General features: G+C 41.1%; 1 protein-coding gene and 2 non-coding genes across 4 annotated transcripts; all 3 read right to left on the bottom strand.

Annotated features, from left to right (window-relative positions):
* Positions 1-7,298: 7,298 nt before the first annotated feature.
* Positions 7,299-7,372, bottom strand: trnai-aau (transfer RNA isoleucine (anticodon AAU)). The gene has a single exon. It is a non-coding gene; the product is annotated as a tRNA-Ile (tRNA).
* Positions 7,373-7,465: 93 nt separating this feature from the next.
* trnai-aau (transfer RNA isoleucine (anticodon AAU)) lies at positions 7,466-7,539 on the bottom strand. The gene has a single exon. It is a non-coding gene; the product is annotated as a tRNA-Ile (tRNA).
* Positions 7,540-7,783: 244 nt separating this feature from the next.
* Positions 7,784-23,407, bottom strand: skic3 (SKI3 subunit of superkiller complex). 2 transcript variants are annotated; one of them, XM_077522418.1, is made up of 41 exons: positions 23,116-23,407; positions 22,542-22,645; positions 22,052-22,195; positions 21,876-21,967; positions 21,706-21,781; positions 21,151-21,297; positions 20,974-21,072; positions 20,696-20,804; positions 20,468-20,608; positions 20,157-20,255; positions 19,955-20,079; positions 19,640-19,726; positions 19,434-19,537; positions 19,245-19,371; positions 19,001-19,180; positions 18,763-18,887; positions 18,420-18,670; positions 18,235-18,337; positions 17,250-17,432; positions 17,028-17,166; positions 16,883-16,961; positions 16,726-16,787; positions 16,598-16,654; positions 16,440-16,508; positions 16,223-16,297; positions 15,965-16,106; positions 15,794-15,887; positions 14,535-14,612; positions 14,306-14,430; positions 14,108-14,231; positions 12,547-12,771; positions 12,386-12,458; positions 12,260-12,313; positions 11,986-12,097; positions 11,656-11,784; positions 11,096-11,220; positions 10,709-10,873; positions 10,056-10,208; positions 9,644-9,774; positions 8,488-8,617; positions 7,784-8,380 (listed from the first exon to the last, which is right to left on the bottom strand). In XM_077522418.1, exons 2-41 carry the CDS (start codon positions 22,629-22,631, stop codon positions 8,303-8,305), a joined length of 4,701 nt encoding a protein of 1,566 aa, XP_077378544.1. In that variant the 5' UTR covers positions 22,632-22,645; positions 23,116-23,407; the 3' UTR covers positions 7,784-8,302. The 2 variants fall into 2 exon arrangements, with proteins under 2 accessions (XP_077378544.1, XP_077378545.1); XM_077522419.1 differs by having other exon boundaries at positions 22,542-22,734; positions 23,116-23,149.
* Between the last annotated feature and the right edge of the window lie 144 nt (positions 23,408-23,551).

Raw genomic sequence — 23,551 nt, 5'->3', positions numbered from 1 at the left:
TAAGTGAAAATGTTGAACAACAGAATTGTGAGAATGTCACACACGTGACAAGTGGTATAGAAAATAGCTGGCTGGATAAAGTTTTGAAAGTAACTCCTAGGATCAGGAATCCCCAACGATCAAATAATATTAGTGTGGCTGTACAAGGGCTATATTTAAAAACGACCAATTTTACACCACTTCGTCAACAGAATGTCCCCATGGAGATTAAAACATAATCCGTTCTTTTGACTGTTCTTTGTCACATTTAGTCATTAGTCAGAAAGGCATTTATTCATTGAATGCTTCGACGCCTGAATGCAAAATATAGCTGAAGCTTTATGCAGTGGAATGCCCGCTTTGTGGAAGGTGATATGTAATTTACAGCATCTGATTGTGTCACACCTTATTAAAAACATTCCGTGTATGAAGCGCAACCGCCGCCTGAAGAAACAAATGAGATGTGAAATGAAATCGCATGGGGATGGATGTGAAAGCTCTGCTCATAAATGTATAATACTGCTCCTCAGCATATGGCCTTCTTTGTTTCATTGCTATGCTGCTTTGCAATTTTTCTTCACAAGATCGTACTGAAAGATGGATTAGAACAAAAATTGTTCTTAAGAAAAGCGACAAAGAAGCGCAACACACAAGGTTGCTTTGACTGTCGGGTTTTTCTGTGCGGGTGCTGGTTGGTAAATTATGGTGACGGAAGCATGGACCATTAAGATGATTGAAAAAGCAGAGGAAGCAGATCAGGGCTTTAAGCACGCATCGCAATGGACCTCGGAAGAGAGGGTTGCTCAAACTGCTGACCTTGGCGGACAATATAAAAGGTTGGAGATCATACGCAGCTTTTAACCTTCAAACTGCTAAAGTCATGTTTCCAGCAACTAAATGGAGATGACCTGAGACCACAGGGCCAAAGAGGACATGAATGTAGTTGGTGTGAGAGCAGAGGAGGCAGAGGACAGGGTTAGATGGAGGCAACTGATTCGTTGTGGCTGTGTGAAGCTTCCTCTCCAAAAATGCTCAAGTATTTTTGGTGAGCCCTAAAACTGGTCTTAACAGGCCAGAGGTGCAATAAGTGTAGACAGGAGACACAAAATTGCATCCATTTAACGCAGCCACAGTTGATGACGGATGCTTGACTGAACGTCACTGTCAGAAGCGATCAATTCATTATCATCACAAGGTGTGACATATTAACTCCTTGAATGCCAAAAACGTTTAATGACGATTGGTAAAATCACGATGTATGCTGCCATAAACGTTAAATGACTTCATCTACTTTATATTTTTTTAATTTTATTTTTTTATCAATGTTAAGTGCAACGTCTAAGTGCAGCGCTGCCTGGTCAATGGGTTATGGAATCAAAAACACCAACTAACTATGGCCAGTAGATGGCAGCATTGTGTCTCTTTTCAATGGGCTGCCAGTTTATGGAATTACAACGAAACATGACGGATGAAATCTGCTGAATGCTCGTAATCGGCAAAATCAGCTGGCACTGTGGAGGTTGTGTTGTTTTGATAATGTGTGGCAGTAAAAGAGTTAATAGAGGCAAAAAGAGGGTGTGAATTGTGTCTGTGTCCTTAGAGAAACACACACTGTTTTATCATTGAAGACACGCTCCGAATGTGGGATTAATTTTGAACTCCGAGAGTAATTTTATGCACGATGTCCATCGACCTGAAGAAAAATGTGATTGCTTGTGTCGCTGATCATTTATTCCAAGCTGATCCAATGTCAGTAGCAGTGACAAACTCCAAGTGACATTGACATGCACTCCGTGATTGCTCATACAAGCCATGTCATTAGCTTTCGGAGAGGTCACGTTTAAAACCGAGGACACACATTCTGAAGGTTGAATTTTTCAACTCAATTTCATAACAGCTGTTAAAATTTGCGGCTGTACCTAAAAACCTAGCTCTCCCTTCAAACACTACCTTAAAGCCCTGAAGCTTTGAAATAGGGATAGACCGATTATCGGCCGGGCCGATTATCGGTGCCGATATTTGGCATTTTGACAAATATCGGCATCGGCCATTTTTTAAATCTGAAGGCCGATAAAGCTGGTATCTCACTGAGCAGTGAATACTTGTGAATGTAACGAATTTGTGGTTTTCATCAGGAATTTTAAGATATTCAGTCAGTTTTTATTTATCGTAAACACATTTGGAACATATTCAGACAATTTCTCACTGCGAAGATCTTTTGTAACGTTTTACGAACCCGAACAAAACCCCCAAATTAGCTATATTAGCATGCATTTGTCACTCCGTGAGATATGGGGAACTTTTCATTTATTTAAGAAAAAAAAACTGACACTTACACTTTTTATTTTAAAAAATTAAATCAAGAAATTATGTTGAAATTTTAGAAAACTTGGGAAGCTATTTACTTGCTTTTTAATTATTATTATTATTATTTTAATTTAGCTTAACCCATGCTAATGACCCTGGAAGCGCTGCAATTTTTGTTAACAAATTGTCAATATTGTTTTTATATATATATTTGTTCTATTATATTGCAAATTGAATATCGGCTTGAAATATCGGTTATCGGTCTCCTTGTTTACGAATAATCTGTCTCGGTATCGGCCTTGAAAAAACCATATCGGTCTATCACTACTTTGAAAACCCAAGGACACACATTCTAACAGCTGAATTTTTCACCTACATTATGCAGTCACTTAACCTTGCTCTCGCAAGATGAATTATCGTGTTATTTGTGAGTTCACAAACCCTGGAGAATACATCTTGTACCGCTCCCCCTCATAACCGCCGTTACGAACCACCAATCACAGAGCGACATTGTGTTTGGGGGCGGGTTATGCAACTGTGACGAAACCAGTGCCGGAGCTAACAAACAAACCTAACATGGACGAATGGACGCTGCAATTAATTCTGTTCTTACAGAATTACTCACCGCTTCCTTGTTGAATGTTGAACAGCGAGGGGCACTTCGTGCATTTCTAACTGGTAAGATGTTTGTGCTTTTCCCCCCTTTGGCAAGAACGAAGAGGAAATTTTCACCCATGGCCGTGATTGGTTAAAAAACAAACGTATAGAATGACGCATCGTCTAATCAGCTCGAATTATTGTACAGAATGTCCCGCCTTGACCCGACCAAATTACTGTGAAGAGGTACCAGATGGATATTGCGTGGAACTCCCACTTGAGTGAACCGCATATCCATCTGGCTATTGCCAGGTTAGTAGCCACTGTTAAAAATTGGGCCTCTGTGTGAAATCCAAACCCTCCTTTGAAACCCTACTTTGTCTTCACACCTTAATTTGACGACACGAACGTCTAGTGTAAGCCTCAAATGATCTCTCTACTTTCAGTTATGACATTCTGATGATTTTTTTTTTTTCCAAAAAGATGAAGGGTTTGTATGTTAGTGATAGAGTAGGGCATTCCGAATTACAAATTTGGATTACGTCGTCACTTTAGGGACATAACACCATCTCTTCATTGGAAAGTATACGGAAACCCAGCGAGATCCATTCTGGTCATTTATGACCATGCATTTCTGCCTTTTAAGGCAGTTTTTTTTTTTTTTTTTTTAAATCAGATTGTTCAGGTGTAATATCGAGTGCATTGTCCACATTCTCATGGCTCATTTTTCCATTTGACATGTCGAGAACACATATTTCTGTGTGTCAAGATGAAAAGAGCAGTATTCATCACGCTCTCAGTGTATCTGTGACTCAGATGAAGAAAAACTGTGAAACAAGTGAACCAAACACAAGTTGAGACTGCTGGAGCAGATAACATGTTTTGCTTAGCTAAAGGTAGAATCTAAACGAGCTGTCAGCCACATGAGTTGAGCAGTACGAATCCTGACAAAACCGTAAATTGGAGAAACAAATAAGAGAGGAGGCTTCATTAAGGGGCGCAGCTGGTTAAAGAGAACCACCTCAAAGGTGGTTGACAAGTGATGGTGACACCCTGTCATCAGAGAATAAACCTGGATGCACATCGAACATTTCCCATGAGGCCCGTCGCGCAAGCACCCCACCCCTTCCTGTCTGCAGCTGGTATGAAAGTGCAGACAGCTGGAAAGAAGACAAAAGCCTCCATTGCTAAATTGCTCCACAAGTTACTGCACAGTAAGGGTGTCACGATTTCGATTTTTTATCGAAATCGATCGAAATTACGTCACGATTTCGAGCATCGAAATAGAAGAGAGGACACACGATTCGATGCCCCCCCCCGCGCCCGCCGCCACCGCCGCCACCGCCACCTCCCAGGAAAGCAAATGAGACGCAGCCATTCAGCTACTAGCTAACGGCACTTGTTAGCTGACTTCTCCTGCAGTCATGATGGCAAGCGCGGACAGACACAGCAATGGTGCTTCAAGCCGCTCCCGCTTCTCTCGTCACCAGTTTGGAAACATTTTGCGTTCCCGGTGAGTTATGTCGACAACGTTCACGTTGTCGATAAAAAGACCACAGTTGCAAGATATGCTATGTGCGCGTACTGTACTCGGCCACGGTGTTACGCCCGGCTCGTCAAGGGGAAGGGAAGTAACACAATAACAGAAAATATAGAGTAGATAAACACGGGTCGACTTTAACATCTGAGTAGTTTTAATTGAAATTTCAGGCAGGGGTTTGACAAGGGAGTGAAAGTGGAAGGTGAACAAATAATAACCGCATTTGACAGAACTGACAGAACGGAGGAGAAACAATAACTAATAGGGGTATAATACACGGATACACAATAGCGTCGCGCTGGCACAGTCGTCCAATCGGAGTGTCGCGCTGGCACAGTCGTCCAATCGGAGTGTCGCGCTGGCACAGTCGTCCAATCGGAGTGTCGCGCTGGCACAGTCCTCCAATCAGAGTGTCGCGCTGGCGCATTCAAACTGAATGGCCCGAGCCGCCAGCCGTAACAACGGGAAACACGACAAACATGACGGGACATTTACGCAGGCATCACAAAGATTTAGATTTATCAAATTCAACTAGAAGTGGGAAAACAACGGTCCAACCAACTATTTCATCCTCATTTACAGTGAAACTTCCACACACTTCAGCTCGCGCGAAACGCCAGATCCATAGGTCTATTTATAGCAGCAGACCTGCAGCCTTGGAAAACGCTGGATTCAAACATTTAATTAGTGTACTTGAACCACGCTACAGTATGCCCAGCAACTGTAAATGTTGGGATATAGTTTGTTCAGGCTGTATTTGTTCCATGACTTTGGATACAATATATTTTTTGTTGTTGTTGCACATTGCACATTATTTTAAGAGGAACGCACAGCACACTGTTGTAACCAAAAACAGTCAATAGATGGCAGGCACCCACTGTGACTTTTTGTTTTTGTTTTTTTATTTTTTATTTTACACTTCAGTAAGAACAAGACGGTTAACTTTATATTGTAAATAAATTCTTTGAATTTGATCATTCCTGCCTAATGTCAATTATCATATATTACATAAATTTACACAAAAATAATATGGAAATTGCATCACCTATATGTAGCCGATCTTTTGAAATAAGATTTACTGTACAATGAATAGAACCAATGATCATAGACTAGCCTTAGCCTACAGAAGCATATGCCTCTGTGTTATAAAGTGGGGGAGCGGAGAAGAAAAAAAAAAAAAAAAAAAATCGAATCGTGACCCCAAAATCGAAATTTAAATCGAATCGTGGAGTTGGCGAATCGTGACACCCCTACTGCACAGACTCGAAGCTCGCAGCGCTACCGAGCGCCCATCCATCACTCTGTTTTAAAAGTAGGATGAATGGATGAGAGGAGATGAGCTGATGCATAATTGATACTGGTTGTAAATACTCAACGTGCGGGGGCGTCTGGAGGGTGACAGACATCCAGGATGGCTTCCTCAAGCCAGACTGTTTACATAGGAATGAATGCAGTAATTTTGCTTCAAAGGGTGTTTCAAGCTTTACGTCTCCCATCGAACCTTAATAATTACGAAAAGGACTTTGCTAACATTGGTTGCTAGCTAGCAGAGCCATATCGACTTAGCACATACAGCTACCAATGGCACGCAACAGCTTACTACTTTCTTTTGGTAATGTTTACATACTCTAATTCAGCAAGAGGGGGAAAGCTCTGATTTTACAGTCAGCTGCAACATACATCAATTCGTGTGTCACAACTTGCGCTGTTTCCAGTTGCTGTTTTTGGCGTACTCGATGAGTACGAGTGTGTAAGTGTGTCTGTCTCAGTTCTCCGAAGCATTTCAGAGATGACACCGTGCGCGCTCGCGCCCATTGGTGGGAGCCTGCGGAAGGAGGGCATATGGGGTGCTGGTGCGAGTGTTGGGACGCAGCTTGCGTGTCGCAGCAGTGGCCGGAAATGGCGTGAGTGTGTGACTTACGGAAGTCGGAAGTCCGTGGCATCTACTCCATTGTGCTTGCCAAATAAGCACAATCCAATCTTTGCATTGCCCTCTTGTGAATAGAAAGACAAAATGTGACAAATTCAACTCACCTAAAGACTCATTGAAGACATGGCAGCTTCTCACAACACAGCTAGAGTGCCTTGAACACAGAACTCATACAAATGCACTTCATCATAATATTACAGTGTTAGCAAAACAAGAAAACATGCTACCTTACGCTTACTTGCCACTTACTAGCCCAGTGATTCCTAGCTACTGTGCTGTGGCATTAGTATTCAATGATGAGAGGTCCTATTCTTCAGGTGTGCAGCAGGCAATACCATTCAACTTTGTCACTCTAAAATTATTTTATACTATAAATGTTATCTTTAATCTTTTCCCGAAGCTTCGGGGACACAAAACAACAATATGTTCTTTCACAAGACAGCATAATATGGAAACAGAGATGTCACACTCGGAAATAAACTTGCTCTCGCAAGATGAATTCTCGCGGCATTTGTGAGTTCACAAACTCCCGAGAAGCGAAGTGCGCATCTCAAATTCAAGGTGCATTGTGGGTAGGCAAAATTACCAAACGGTCATTTAAAATGAATTGGATCCGATGGAATCGGCTCTGATAGAAACGTTTCAACGGCTGGAAAGTTGCTGTTTTTTTATTAACATGCACAGCATGTGGTATACTGATATCTGGAAAGTTGACTTGCAAGCTTTAAAGTGTACAGTTAGGCAAAGATTGTCACCACTCTAATCTCCGCCATTCAAATTGATAGGGTACTTGGTTGCCTCGTTTTTTCCCTTGCGCATGCGCAAACTTAATGCGCACTTCGCTTAATGAGGGAAGCGCAATATCAATCCGGCTACTGCCAGGTTAAAGCGGAAGTGCTCCGCATAAAATTTTGTTAAAAAAAAAAAAACTTTAATTATGGTACATGGCCAGTACCGGGATCTAACCCACGACCTTGGCGTTATTAGCGCCACGCTCTAACCAACTGAGCTAACCTGCCATCTATCAGAAATCGAAGCATGTGGTCTACCAAATGAAAACATAGGCCTGGGTAGGGTATAGAGTTTCTGAACGCGTCAATACTAAAATTGATTGGCCCGTACGGGGATCGAACCCGCGACCTTGGCGTTATTAGCACCACGCTCTAACCAACTGAGCTAACCGGCCATGTGTCAGAAAGAGAAGCATGTTGTCTACCAAATGTAAACAGGCCTATAGGTTCGGTTGAGCTTTTCGAAAGGAAAGGAAGCACAATTGAGCAGCATTGGGCGTTCATTTGTGAAATGTTTTCTCCCACCTTCTTTTTATTTTATTATTTATTTATTTATTTTTCCAGATTTAAACTGTCACAATGTTCATATTTGGTTTTCATTCATAAGGTGTGATCAATATGAAGAAAATGTGGCCCATCTTTATTTCACACAGAATGCAAGTTAAGTTTATTTCTATAGCACATTTCATACACAAGGCAACTCAATGTGCTTTACATAAGGAAAGCAACAAACAGCTTTTAAGAACATTCAAAAGCAAAGCAGCACAAAATGTACCAAAAGAACATAAATTGGCAATGTTAAAACATTAGACATTTATAGACCAGTAGCAGAATTTTGAAATATATTCTACAGCTGACTGGGAGTTCCGATTGCTTTATTTTGGTCAGAACCCAAGCCTTCTGAATGAGCTGGAATTGTCTGCTGTTCTTAAAAAAAAAAAAAAAAGAAAAAAAAGAGGCACAATGTGTTAATTAATCTGCTGTTATTTGGGGATATTGATAAAGTTGCGTGTCATCTGCATAACTACGATAGTCACCATTGGCGATCTGAAGCATTTGACCCAAAGGTAAATACTGACTGACCAATTGGGGGAACCAGTGATCTAAAAATGTTTGATATTCATTTGTTCTAGGTTTTAGCACATGTGTGAACATATCTCAAGACAAAGAAAGAAGCTGTGAATGAAAATCCAACAATCGTTGATCCCCCTTCATTTTGGCGTGCTCCAAAAGTACCTGTGTAAAAAATGAAAATGCATATTAAAAGTCATGGGCAGAAAGCAGCTACTGGAAGTTTATCAGAAAAGTGCAGAGATGTTCAAAGGATGGTAGTATGGCTTTACATGAATTAGTTCATCGTCGTTTTTGTAATGCAGGTGCCTGAGCAGGTACCAGCTGGCCACATGCGCCACAGTCGCAGGTAATTCTTGAAACTTGCCATAGACCAGCTTTTCCAACAGCCTCCTGGTTTCTCTGCAGATGGCACAAAGGGAGACGCAGCTGCGGTAAGCAATGCTGCCGTACAGTACTTATGCTCATTATCTAATGGAAGCGTTGTACAGTTCAAATAGTATCGATACTCGTAAGGGACCTAGTGGGAATTGTGAGGGGAAGCACAGGGTGTTTGATACTTAACCATATGAGCTCTTAAGATGTCAAGAGAGACTTGAATAACCCATTAGAGTTCCACTGAGCCTCTCTCTATGTAGTCACTCCAGGGCCTAAGAGAGCTTCTTTAGCTGCAAGTTATTTTATTTTTTTGTGTTTTTTTTCTTTTCTTCTTTTTAAAGGGCGGGAAAAAAATTGTCTTGAGGTGACCACGTTTGTTGTTGATCAACTCTTGCTGTGTTTTGCTTTTTCTTTGGCTTTTATGCCTTTTTTGCAGCCGTTGTTCAGGAGAATAAGGCACACGCATGGTACAACTCACCTTAATATTACATCTTGTTCTTCCTATTGCTTTTCTGAACATATGTATATGCTATGTGTTGTTATTATCCGTTATATTTTTACTTTACTTTTTCTTTTTACACACGATTGAAAATGAAAAACAATCCCTCCCCACCCCTCAAAATATTTATTTTATTTTAATATTGTGGTCTGGCAGTCATAAAGGTTTGCAATGGCGACAGTTTGACTGTGGAAGGGAAGATTTCCACTCATTTCATTTCGAATGGGATTTCTTCTTCCAAAAATAAGAAGTTTTAATAAATATCACTGGTTTGGGGCTGAACCCTATGTCACATTTGATCAGTCTGCGTGTTTGTGCATTATTTACAAATTAATTAAATTTATCAATCTTAAATGTTGAAAATGGCTTGCTCTACACGATGCAATGTTAGTGATTGAACAAGGAGGTACAAGGAATAAGCCTGATGCCAGTGATGATATTTAGTCTATTTTTTGCAACCTTCTCTCTTTTGCAACCATAAGTGTTTTGTTGAAAATATCCATACATATTACCAAATACGCTTTTGATACTGTGAAATAGTGCTGGGGTACCTGGCACCCATCTTGGTAACAAATTGGAGCAGGGCTTGGAAGAGGAGAGCCACAGGGGAGGAGCCCTGCTTCAAGGCTTCTGTCGTAGCTTGGCGGACCAGATCCTTCCAGTCGTTTCCGGGGACACCTGCCTGAAAAAGTCACACCAAACATGGATGCACAGTGAAGATGAACGTGCGATAATCATGACACTGATGTGAAGTGTTTAGGCTGTTTTTTTTTGTTTTTTTTTTCTTAATCTGCTGTTTGTATATATACGGGATTTACTATCCTCTTCATTTGAATCACAAAGATAGCTCCTTATTTGACTTTCCATTTGACCTTGGCTTATCCTACAGCTGGATGTCTTTCATCTCTTCTGCTTCATGTTGTCCAGTGCGTAGGTTATGAAAACAAACAAACACTCACTCACCAAACTGGGCCTCAGGGCTAGTAGGCTGAGACGCAGCAGACTGGCTACTTGACTGCCATGCAGGCCGAGCTGGGAGGCGATCTGCAAACTCTGTCTGAGAGCCATGACGGCCTGCACGAGCAGACCCTGGCTGACGTGCACCGCGGCTAACCACTGGAAGGTTGTCAGAAGAGATGATAAGAGTTTACATTATCAATGAGTTTACTTATGACAACTGAAAGTTGAACCAATTATAAAACTACTGTAAAGCAGTACCACAATCATTTATAACATATTTAACAAAGTATAAAGTCAAACTTTACTCCATATATCAAATATAGTTTATAATCTTTTATAGCAGCTCCTCTAAAATGGAAATTGCCATCATTCCAAGGAGCTGCAGACTGCACATTTGTTCAATAGCAATGTATGGACACAAAATGGAGGTGCTACTATAGAAAATATTCAGTCATCTTTGCAGTCAGTAAGCATTACTAGAGTCTTTCCAGACTATCACAATACAAAGTAAGTCAAGCAAATAAAATGATGTTATCTTTGATTGGCTCATTTTTATACTCTATAATTGTTATACTCTATGAATGTGAACAATGAGGCAAACACAATTGCCTGATGGACCAGCGGTGCTTAAAATGACTGAGATAGCTCATCCTCACATGCCACGCCGCAATATTGTTGGGGTTCAACGTCACAGCGCTGTTGAGCTGCTCCAAGGTAGATTCTGAAAGCAAAGTACCATCGCCGGCCTCAAGGAGGCGCTGACACTGTACTTGTCTCAGCGACAACGTCACTGCGGGATGGTCTGGGGAAACATTCAGCACCTAGAATGAAGTACAGCAAAGACAAGTCGGTAACAAGGATATTCTACGTACTACGAGCATACTCCACTACTGCATTTCAATTTTGGTTAAGATGGTTATGATACTAATGAACTACAATACTTTTTGTTTGATTACCAATGGTCAACAATAGTCATATGTCAAATACAGTAAATTATAAAACTATAAGACTAAAAATGAGAGAATATGAGTGTGTAATGTCACCTGTGAGCAGAGTGCTTCTGCTTGCTCATGTTGCCCACTCAGCATGAGTCCGCTCACTGCCTGTTGTAGTACCCATCCTTCCAGAGACTGAGCTAGGGGGCGCTCTATCTCCTCCAGGCTACGCACTGGGATACACATGTTTTGATTTAGCTGTGGCTTCTATCATACACAACACAAGATGAGGGTACATTTGCACTCAAATGACATCCACTACAAGATTTTGTTGGTGAGTGTGCAAAGCTACAATCTTGGCCTTGCACAACAATGGCCCAAAACAGTCAGTCAAGTCGCCAAGTCAGTCTAACAGACCTCAAAATCAATCAAAAGCTTGCAGAGCTGAACCTTCCAGTTTTAAGACTTTCTGTAAAGACGAGTGGGCCAAAAAAAATCCCCTTCTTAGCGCATATGTATAATGTATCGTGTCAATTCATTAACAAAAAAATAAATAAATAAATAGACATGGATCAGTTCTTTGTAAGTGAGCAAATTTACAAATTCAGCAGGGAATCAAATACGTTTTTATCCCCAGTGTAGCATAGCGCAGGATACAAAACACATACCTTTCTCAGAAACCACTGACATGAGGATTTGCTCTAGTCCTTGCCTACGTGTGGCTGAGCCAGAGAGATAACAGGAAGTGTTTTCTGTGTGACAGGCAGCCATTAATCCTGCCCACGCTGCTGGATCGTCTGGAAGTAGAGGCGACACTGCTCAAATACCTTACAAAAAAAATGTGGTCTCAGTACCTTAACTGTAATGTATAGGCCAGCAATAAATGGAAAAAAATGCTTCTTCTCAGCTACACATATTCAATTCTTACAGAGTGACATAATAAAGCCCATGTTTTGGTGTTTCCAAAATGTGTGCTTGCAAGATGGGTGTGAATCTACCAGGACAGAGCAGCACAGCTCTCTGCATGGTCTTGAGAGCATTCCTGTGAGCATCCTCTCCAGAGTGTCTTCCACATGCCAACTGGTTCACTCCACTGTACAGCAGTGCTCTCTACAGGTTAAAATTGTTTTATTTAGCAAAGTGAAAATCTTCCTCCCTCTAGTGTAGGGACCAATTAGTAGTTATAGCTTTATATAGGCCACAGAGGAAGTGAGCTAAAAATATAACAAAAGCAATTGATGATAATACACTGGAAATATAAGGCTAGTCTACCTTTCCCTGGGTCATACTTGAGAAACAGGCAACGTGTCCAGCAATGGCTCCCCCCTGGAAGACATTAACTTTTAGCATAATTTGGCAAGCTATACAAGTGTATTTTGGTGTTTGCAGGTGCTTTACATTTGCCTTCCTGGGGGAGTACTTGGGTACCAGTTTGGACAATAGCGACCACAAAGATGAGTTCCCCGGATAGCTGAAAGACACAAAGTGCCCCGTAGTAGTTAGTTGACATGTAAAATGCAGTTGCATTGTATCTATAAGTGCATATTTTTCCAGCTCACATGTGAACAGCTCTGGAGGCCTCTCTTTGCACTGCACTGTAGTTGCCCTGCAGCGCCAGTAAGGTGCAGGTGAGAAGACAGCGCTGTTCGATAACAATTGCACAGGATGAGCCTTGTTTGAGCAGCTCGGTACGGGCAGCAGTGGCCAACGTCGTATCATTGTGAACCAATCCAAGGGCACATAAACACAGAAGAGACTCTGGTACTGGTTCCTTCAACATGGAGCTGAGGAGGACACATTAAGGCAGTGCATCGGGGAGTCAAAGTTTAGTTTAATTATACCTTGTGCCAGCTAGTGGAAAAAGCATTTACTTGTTATGACCGTCACTAGTCACTAGCATAGATGAACAAAAGTGCAATATTTTATATATTGTTACTAGTAATGTGCTTCTCGGGTCGAATCCCTGAAGCGTGTGCCGAGTAATGTAGATGAGTGGTTCATGAACGGCGTGTCAGTGTGTGTGTTGATGACGTACGTGGTGACGTTTGAAGCCCCACGAAGCAGGTGTACCACGTGACTGATTCAGGAAATGATTCGCTAGGTTTGAGTGTAGTTCGAAATGAAAGCGGCAAAGAAACGCTATGGGTTCCCCTTCACTTTTTCTGTTTTCCGGTCCCTTATTGCGCTACTTTTTTTGCTTTTGGCATTCGATTTGACGAGCTTATTTTTGCGATGGAACCAGCAAGAAAGAGATTTTCCCTTGTTTGGGACTGGAGCACTTTGAGCAGATCTCACCTTAGAAGGTAATGCACTGCAATTACGGTACTATTTTAACAGATTCCAATAATAAAATAAAATAAAATGTGACAACACATAAAATTCACATTTTTCTGTTCACAGTTGAAAGTCCCCTTCAGTGCTGGGAATCACAGAAATATACGCGTCCAATTCTATACAAACTTGCTATCTCATATCGATGCACCCCTGCTTCGTCAGTAACATGTGAAAGAGTTTTTTTTTTTCCAAAGCAGGTGAAATTCTCTGCAAAAACAAACAAACCGCCTGAGTCCAAAAACTTCGGAAAAAATATTGTTTTTAAATAAAAATGAATAAGCACTTTATTTACCTCCTTATTTCACATTTTCACTTGTTGCATAAGCACAAACATAGACAAAGTAACAGAACAATTCATGTTAAAACACTCTTCAAATATATATTCTTTTGTATTTAGAGCATGATTTACACCCCACCATTTTATTGCATGCACCAAGCATGTTATATATTTTTCTGTCCACATGATGGCGTAGTCGAGGAAATGAACCATCTTGAAGCCCCTACGTGTGTGTGAAGCATTTCACTGCAGGGCTTCATTGCTTTACGGGGCTTCATTTTGCCATCACTAATTGTTACATTGAAAGTTTTTTGACCGCTCACAGTCATTCATCTTGAATTGATTTTTTTTTTTGTGTGTGTGTTGATCAGGGTCAGACAGAAAAAGTTTTGCTTCTTTCTGTCCCCTTTCATTTCTTTTAAAGAGTGAAAAAAAATGAATTGAATCTCTCACCAAATACTAATATGCCACAGCACAGTGGTTGAGAATCCGTAACATAGTGGACTTACCATTTGAACAGCAGGGTCTTGGCAGAGTCTACGTTGCCCTGCTGGTGTCGCAGCAGGGCAAGCGCTGTCAAGGCGTACGCTGTCTGATTTTCACTCGAGGCCACAGCCAGGGCACGCTCGTATGCTACAGAGCACATATAAAACATTTCACAGTCCCTCGGGCATACAATCTCAAAGGGCTCCAGGGCTGCTACTTACTGCTGATACTCTCTTGTATGAGTCCTGCCTTACAGTAGGCCAGAGCCAACCCTGACAGATCACTGAGCTCCTCTAGTGGAGTGGACTTAAAAACATGGATTGCCTCCTGCCACCGGCCACAAGAACTGAGAAGGACACAGTAGAATTGAGTTTATGAGGCAGAACAATGATGAGCAGCGGTGCGCACATTAAAACACTCCGTTTGCTGGGATTTAGGAGGATTTCTCACCACAAAGCACGAGCGTAGTTGCTCTGAGCAAATGACAGTTGTTCTGAGAGGGATGTGGACCGAAGCAGCTCAACAGCTCTGAGGAGAGAGAGAGAGAGAATTAAAAACATCCATCCATCCATTTTCTTGACCGCTTATTCCTCACAAGGGTCGCGGGGGGTGATGGCCCCTATCTCAGCTGGCTCTGGGCAGTAGGCAGGGGACACCCTGGACTGGTTGCCAGCCAATCGCAGGGCACACAGAGACGAACAACCATTCACACTCACAAGCACACCTAAGGACAATTTGGAGCACCCGATTAACCTGCCATGTATGTCTTTGGAATGTAGGGAGGAGACCGGAGTACCCGGAGAAGACCCACGCGGGGACGGGGAGAACATGCAAACTCCACCCAGGAAGGCCGGAGCCTGGACTCGAACCCGAGTCCTCAGAACTGGGAGGCGGACGTGCTAACCACTCGTCACCGTGCCGCCAGAATTAAAAACACAATTCTAAATCAACATTATTGTTACAAAGCATGAATCATAAACAAAAGGTCAGTCAGTCAGTCAGTTAGGTAGGTTGATAGAACAATAAACACAATTTTCAGGAAACTTTACATTTTGGTGCAAATATGATGAAAAATATACAGCATTTGTCTCAGCTTCATTTGTTCACAATGCACCATAATTTGATAAAATATTAGAATGCAAGTCATTCATTTGCTGCCATCTTGTCATGTCGTGAGATCTTTCAAGTGCAACAAGCAGATTTTTCCACCCCTGTCTGTGTTATACGTATTACTTCCTATTCCTACTAGATATAAATAAGAAATTGTAGAAATAAAAGTTGCTAAAAAGTTTCTAGCATAAGTAAATAGTCCTTGTTGTGAGTTTTTTTTTTCTTTTAGCACAATGATCTATAAAACCCGTTTTCATAAATGTATTGAACAGTGGTTAGGATATTGGTGCAAAATGAGGAATTTGAAATCACTTTTTGAAGTTATAATCTTCATGCAAACCCAGCAATGGAGACAAAAACTGTACAGAAACTGACAAGACACACACTTGTGTATGAACACCACCTACAGGACGGTAGTGGAACAATATAACCCAATGTGTGAAGATTTTTTCAAATCAGACAGACATTTCTTAGGATCGTTCAGTTCTTGTGGACACCTTCTCTGAGGAAGAAAAAATAAATATAAATATAAATATATATATATATATATATATATATATATTTATTTTTTTTTTTTTTATTTGTGTTTTCAGTTATACCTGTGATAAGCTTGTACAGCTTGTCTCTTCAGCTGCAGATGTTCGGCCAGAAAGCCCAGCATGATGAAGGCATCCGCATCCGACTGTATCCTTTCTGGAAAGAAAATTTCACATTTCATAAGAGCATCTTCATAACCCACATAGCAACAACAGCATTCTTTGATGGCGTACCGGTGTATTTGCTGAGTGCCACCTGGGCTGCAGAGATGGCATTCATCTGCACTATGTTGTAGCGGTACAGTTCAGAGTCTCTCTTGCTCTTATCCAACAAGGTAGAACACACCCAGTGGGCATAACCTTTCACTCCTTCCGTCTTCATGAAGGTGCGTAATCAGGTAGAAAGGAGAGAAATATGCCACACGAAAAGGTTATACATACATAAGGTTAAAAAAACAAAGAAAAAAAGAAAAAAAGGTTTTGGTCCCGTACATGTGTGCTAAGCTCAGTAGTATGTCTGAAAAGATCCATGGTGTCATAGCTGCCAACTCTCTCGGCTATCAGGGCCTGGAAGGATGGAAAAATGTCACATAAAAATAATAATAATAATAATAATAACCATTGTACTTTTACTTACCATAAGCAGGCATAAAAAAAATCCCAAGTCAGTTTAGTGACAAAAAAAAAAAAAAAAATTCATTGAACCTACCTGTCCAATCCAGCAGTTGACATACAGTGGCTCCAATGACTGTGCAACCTTGAAGGCCTCATGGGCAAGCTAGACAAGGCATTAACAATCCAAGTACATCTATCAGTCACCAATGATGAAAAACAATGGAGATGTTAAGTTTAATATCAAACACTCACCTCAATATTGTCCTTTTTCAAATACAATGTGCCAAGGTTGGTCCAGGCAACAACATTCTGCAAAGATATTAAAATCCTAAGAAAAATATCTGAATCACATGTATCACCACCAAGGCCATTATACATACATTTGGTTCAATTTGAATGGACTTGATGAAGCAATGCTGAGCCAGGGCCAAATTCTCCAGACCTGGTGTTAATAAAATATACCATAAGAAACTACTGAATTTAAAAGCATTTTTTTGACATCAACAATTGCTAATTTTGGCCAATGATAAACAAGACCTTTGCTTGTGTTGATCACTCCCAGAGCGTTCCAATAGCTATGATTGCCACCATCCAACATAACTGCCTTTCGTAAACACTGAAAAAAGCCAAAAGTGAATTTAAAAGTGCATGTATGGTGGAAATAATAAGAATTGCTGTATACTTGTTGTGCTTTCTCTAGTAGCAATGATTGCTCCTCGTCTGCATCGCAGGGCAGGCGAGCTTGATGAGAAAAATTGAGTCCGAGATCATACCACAGACTGGCAACTTCTGGCATGAGCTTCAATGCGCGAGTGTAACACCTGTGGATGCAGTTTGGAATGAAAGCATCACACAACATCAGTAAGTAATTAAAGATAGAGGAGGTAATTAGCAGGAGTCGCACCTTTCACCAACTCTGAGCGTCTGAGCTTGGTTCAGCAGGTGGACGTGAGCTTGTGGCTCCAACCCAGCCAGCGTTGCTGGCATCTGAACCTGAGCCCTCTTTTGCGACACTGTGCTGACAGCAGAGCAGGCATCTCCTAGCAGCTTCCACAAGCAGGACAAGTCCGATCGCAGCTTTACAGCTCTGAGGTCAAAGATCACATAAGTTTCACCTAACAGGCAAATCCAGTTTGGTCAGGTCAGCGTGTAACAGCCATTTGAAGACGCAAATTAATTCAAAATGACAGATTACTGCTACGACCTTATATTATACATAAACATTTTCCACAAACAAACAAACTTCAATAGTTAACTCAAGATTAATCGCAAACTTTATATCTGTTCTAAATGTACAATAAAATGTACAATACAATTTTTTGTAAAGTTTTCATACTCTTGTTAACAAAAGTGAAAAAAAGTTAAACTAATAGAAATATGGCTTCATCTTTTAGTCACTTATACAGTAATTTCATAATAATACAATTTAGCTAAAATTAAAAAGATGTACTTGCACTATAAAAACAAGTGTGGTATTGATTTACGTTGGTCATTTTTCTGCCACTAGATGGCAGAATTGCATTTGTAAGATGGTGACAGCTTAGTGCATTTTTCTTTTCATATTAAGAGCGCTCTAATCTTTAACATGTTTCCTGGTACAGGCTTTCCAAGTAAGTGGAGGTCATTAATCGTATGTTAAAAAACATTTGTGGCGTTAAAGTTACTTTAAATTTATTCAAAATTAACACACTAATTTTGACACCCGTACTTTATAGTAATGGAATATTTGCACCTGAAGGATGGAACTTACAGTTCACTGATTGAACTAGGAAGCCAACTGTACTGTTAGAAATGTAGTAGAGCAAAATGAACTGAACCATCTGGTGGAAACGTGGCTGTGGATAAGGTGGGAGACACTTTCAGATGCCGCATTTCGAATTCCGACTTACTTGAAGAGGTTCTGTATTGCTTGCTCAATCAAGTCAATGGCTCCGCCGTCTCTGCAATCCTCCATTAAACTTTTTGCCAGGGAGAGCTGACATTCACCAAGACCTCAAACACACAATTCAAGTCAAGCTAACCATCGCAAGTGATAGGAAAAAAAAAAAGTGCATTATCACACACATTGTTCTACCTTTAAGAGCAGGGACGTAGTTGTGTTGTGCTGTGATCTGCAAATACTCTGCGACGGCCTCGTTGAATTTGCCTAGGGTCTGTTTGATCGCGGCGACCTGGTAGACACTATAAATGGATGTAGGCTGAAGAATGTGGGCTTTCCCAAAGGCCTTCAAAGCTGCTGTGAAACTCTGGCGGTTAAGGTAAGCCTCGCCTAAACACTCCCAACACACCCAGTCCTCCGGATCTGCTCTCAGAGCTGCCTGGAGACTAGAAACACATAACATATCACCATCTACAATAACAACAAATTCTTGAATTTCCACAATCAAAATGAGCAACAGAAAGAACTTGGTCCTTACTCTGCAATAGCCTGTTGATGCTGTCCAACTTTTAAGTAGTAAAGGCCTCGTCTCATCCAGGCCCATTTTGCAGAACCTGGAGTTGCCTTCTCAATCACTGACTGGAGTATTGCCAAGGCGCTGTCCTGTAATATTGAATGTAGTATAAAATGCTATGCTAAAAACACTCTGATAGAAACATGAAAACAAAAACACACAATCAACAATGAAACAAATGAAAAACAAGTCCCAGCGTTACCATATCTCCATGCGCCATGCTGAGATCGACTGCAGCCGCGCCAGACTCGGCGTCGTCACTGTCCAAGTCAAAAGCCTTCTTGTAACAGCCACGCGCCCGAACTGAGTCATTAGCCACCTCCCGATAATAATGTCCAAGGTAGCGGAACACGCAACTGAGGTGTGGGTCCAACTTGGCAGCCTGAGACGCACACAAATGAGGCTTAAGAAACCACCAAGCTTTTAAGAAATCATTTCTTACCAACCTTGAGAAAGTTTGAATGCGCTTTGCTTCTATCTTTACGGGTCTCTTCTCCCATGGTCCAGTAGAGTCGGCCCAGCATGAAGAAATACTCACCGCAGTCGGGGCTTTGTGCGACCGCCTTGAGGAAACTGGCGCGCAAAGGAAACTGAATTGTATTGACTGATCCTGGTCCATAAGACTACGCTTTTACCTCTGCTCAGCAAGTTGCTTCTGGTCCTCCGCTAAGTGGGCCAGTCCCTTCAGCGCCGACGCCTGGGCCAGGTTAGGGTGAGAGGCCGCCAGCTGTGATGACAACTGCGAAACGTGCAGTGTTTATACAGTGTAGGAATAGGAAGTAATAAGTTATAAGAAGCTCCCGTTTTTTTTGCAACACTGTACGAGTGTGGTCAAACTAACCTTTAATGATTCAGATATTTGTCCTTTGTTAAGGTATGCACGACCTTTAAGTGCAACGAGTAATGGGTCTTTGTCAGCATCAGTGATCTAAAAGACAGGAAGACAAAATGCACTCAGATGAAAAGTTGTTAAGGGTTAATTTTACATTTAAACCCAATCAAAATATGTTATTTTTTAATCTCAAGGCTATTACAGTCCATGTAAAAGGAATCAGTGATCCCATTTGTAATTGTGATAAAAAATAAAAATAAAAAGTACAGGTCAATTTCACCAGCATGGCAAAACAAGCGTCAAACAGCACATGTGATGTCATACCAGAGAACATATCTCTAAAGCCTGCTCTGCAGCCTTCTCCTCTCCACTCCGAACCAAAGCTTCAAGCCTTAGCTTCAGCAGTCGGATCTTCAGATCCTTGTCTTCAGGCACACACGCCGTTAAACCTATTGGAACACATCCGTACACACTATCAACTTCCTGAAACTGGTCTTACGTGGTTACTACATGTTTTGTATGATACCTTTGGCACATGCTTTAGCGCAGTCTGAGTATTTGTGCACTTTTAGCTGAGCCTCCGCCAGACTGTACCAAGCTGGGCTAAAGTTCCTTTTCTTCAGTCCTGACAAAACAGAAAAGAAGTCAACCTTAACAACAATGTATTGCGAGCTGGCTTATACATCATATATGTGCTACTTTCATGCAGCTACAACTTACTTTTAAGTATTGTGCAGGGCAGAGTTCTATACCAATGCTAAGTAAAACTACTAAAATAAAATTCTTAAATATATATCTTTGTTATTGTGTGTGTGTTTGCTCGCACACATTACAAACCTTGTTCAAGGTCCTTAACGGCATCTTTATACCTGCCCTCATGGAGTGCTTTCGTGCCAAATCCCAAATCACACAAAGCGTTCTCAGGCGCCAAATTCCGAAGCCGTGAAAAGCAACTAACTGCCTCCTCACTCTGGACACCTGCGACGATACAACACCGCATATACCCTTTCTGCATATTTGATCTGTAAATATCTCTAAACAAGTGAGCATCTACACAATGTGAACCTTTTTTGAGGTAGTGGGAACAAAGGACTTCAAGAGGATAACTTTGGGCTGGATAGAGAGCCAGCATGGTCTCACACGCTTGTTTCATTTTCTCTTCTTCCTCAGGCAGCTGTGGCAAAGACATTCAAGGCAGAAACAAACAGTTAGCCTAACAGAATATTTGAGTGAGAATCTATACCGAAAAAGCAAGTACATTGGTATTTTCTATTGATTTTTTTTGACAGTAGGTCAAAATTAACTTGGGCAGTTCTGCTGTGAAGCTGACGAGATGCTCTTACCTTGGAAAGACATTTAATGTAATCGACCGAGAGCTTCCTGTGTTCTTCTCCGGGTGTTGGCTCTACAAGAGCCATGGCCTTCTCAAAAGCTGCGCATAACTGATACAAAGCATAGGATATTAAACACAAAACTTGTATTAGGAGAAAGTCGTTTTTAAGTACAAGTGCAACTCTTACATGCTTTTGAGTTTCGGTGTCCTGCTCGTTGTCATTGAGGCAGTTTGACAGGAGCTGGGCCATCTGCTGCCATAGTTGCAGTAAGGCTTTCTTGTCTGCACCATCGTCCTCTTTCAGTTGAATCAACTGCAGCCAAACCTTTGCCAACTATATTAGCAGGCAACAAGAATGGTCAAAGACAGTATAAAGGTGGATCAAAAGTGGGACTCTTAAATTATCTAGATTCACTAGACACAGTAAGAAATATTTCATGATTTTTATATTTTACAATTCTGATGATTATTGCCTTAACCAACCAAAAAAAACACACTCATACCTGTCCTGTACATGTAATTATAACAGAAGAATCAATCAAAATTATTTTAATATAGAAATTGACCTTCTGAAAAGTCATTTTCAATGTGTTTAATGAATCTGTATTATAGATGTTATTTTCACATTTTCACTTTTAAGAAATCTACTGGAATTAAAAAAGAAATAAAAATACAATATTCTACTTTATTGAAATGTACCTGTATGCATGACTACAAGAGATGAATAATGCAAATAACAAACCTTGGAATATTCTTTGTCAGAGTGATGTATTTCTTGCAGCTTTCCAATCACCTCATAGCACTTGTTTTTGTCCGTGCTTGGAAAAGAGGACACAATTTGAAAACAAAACAAAACAAAACAATCAGAAGTATCACACAATTGTGTTGGCTTTCGACACTCTTGTATTTTACCTTGCATACAGCTCGACAAGCTTTTGATAGACATTAGGTAGCTCAATTTTGAAATCCCACTGATCTGTCTTCTCGTATAGATTGCTCAGGCCCTATGACAGATTAGAAAGCGAGTGTACTACACACTTGTGTGTCATTTAGAATGCAGTGAGTAAAGTATATCTATCCCTTATTACCTGCCATGCCAGGAGCTGTTCTGGCTCCAGCTCCACAGCTTTCCTGTAGGCCGTCTGTGCCTGATCCGGTTGCTCCAGCTCGCTGGCAGCCAGGCCAATGAACACCCAAGCATTGTAGTTGTTCTTTTCAAGCTTCAAAACAGTCTGTCACCGCATAAGAAAGTAAAGTCAGACATGCAAGCGTCTCTGCTGATGTCCAACAAAACTTTTACAAGGGGATTCTTGCCCCATGGCAGCAACAAAACCCAAATGTGTACATAGGTCTTACTTACGCTAATTCTACAGTGCAAACATTTGAGTGACAAACACATGTAAGCCATCAACATACTGTTGTATACTATAAATCTATTTCATGGGAAGCAGTATAACGGTAACCCAGTGTAAAATCTTTACGCCGTTCGTAACCTCAGACCGTCGTATATCGAGAACTCCTGTGCAGTATTGCAGTCGAGACTCGAGACCATGGTTACACCTTTCATTTTGTCCTCACCTTGCAATGTTTCAACGCCTCTTTGAATTCCTTGCTTTTTATAGCTTCCTTGGCACTCTTCAATGCAGCTTTCACTTCTTTGCTCGACATGGTGGCGTGGTTACCTAGGAAGACATTAAAGCAGGGTTGGGCAAACTCGGTCCGCGAGGGCCGGAGTCCAGCAGGTTTAGGATGTTTCCCTGCTCCAACGCACCTGTTTCCAATAAACAGGATTGTTATCAGGCTTATGTAGAGCATCCAAAACCTGCAGTACTACGACCCTCGAGGACCGAGTATGGACAACACTGCATTAAACGTACTAGATATGTGATAAACACTTGAGTTTCACTTAAACGTGTAAGCAAATGACACTGAATTGCTGTGATATGATTGATAAACCGCTAAGTGTCTAATTCGACAGGGGACTAACAAAGTAAAGGTATTTTTTAGGTACCCGTTAGCTTTTTTTGTAGCTCCTAAATATTGCCTGTTAGCGTCAAACACCAAGAAATAAACCGCTAGTGTTTTTTATCATTTATTGTGCATATGACAAGGTGAAGCCTTTATAAATTAATAAAAAGTTAGAGAAACTCACTGTTGTACGTCGACAACTTGCACGGCTACAGCCAGTGACCCGGAAGGACAAGAAACGTCATCGCGCTAACTCTTCAGAATCAAATGCACTACAGTTATTTTAAATCGCCGTAACGATTTAAAGGGGGAGCAATGGGGTATATGCCACGGAAGATGCGGGACTGTTTTTTGCACAAGTTTGTTTTCGGTTCGGTTTGCGACGTGTGGGCTGGGTCAAAAATACTTGTGCTTCCGACTTTGTGCCCTTCGGTTGCGCGTTCGCAACGTGGACCGGAAATAAACTGCAAAATCACGTCCCGCCTCTTCCGAGGCATATACCCCATTACAGAAAAGTAAAAATAATAATAATATTAAATAATAAAAATAATAAAAATTCGAAACAAATACATAAAAACAAAAGTACAACAAATTGTGCTCGGTATTTAATTAAACGAAAT

Source organism: Festucalex cinctus, chromosome 5, assembly GCF_051991245.1.
Source record: "Festucalex cinctus isolate MCC-2025b chromosome 5, RoL_Fcin_1.0, whole genome shotgun sequence".
Lineage (NCBI taxonomy): Eukaryota > Metazoa > Chordata > Actinopteri > Syngnathiformes > Syngnathidae > Festucalex > Festucalex cinctus.
The sequence above is the reverse complement of the archived record's forward strand: the minus strand, read 5'-3'. Positions and strand labels throughout refer to the sequence as shown.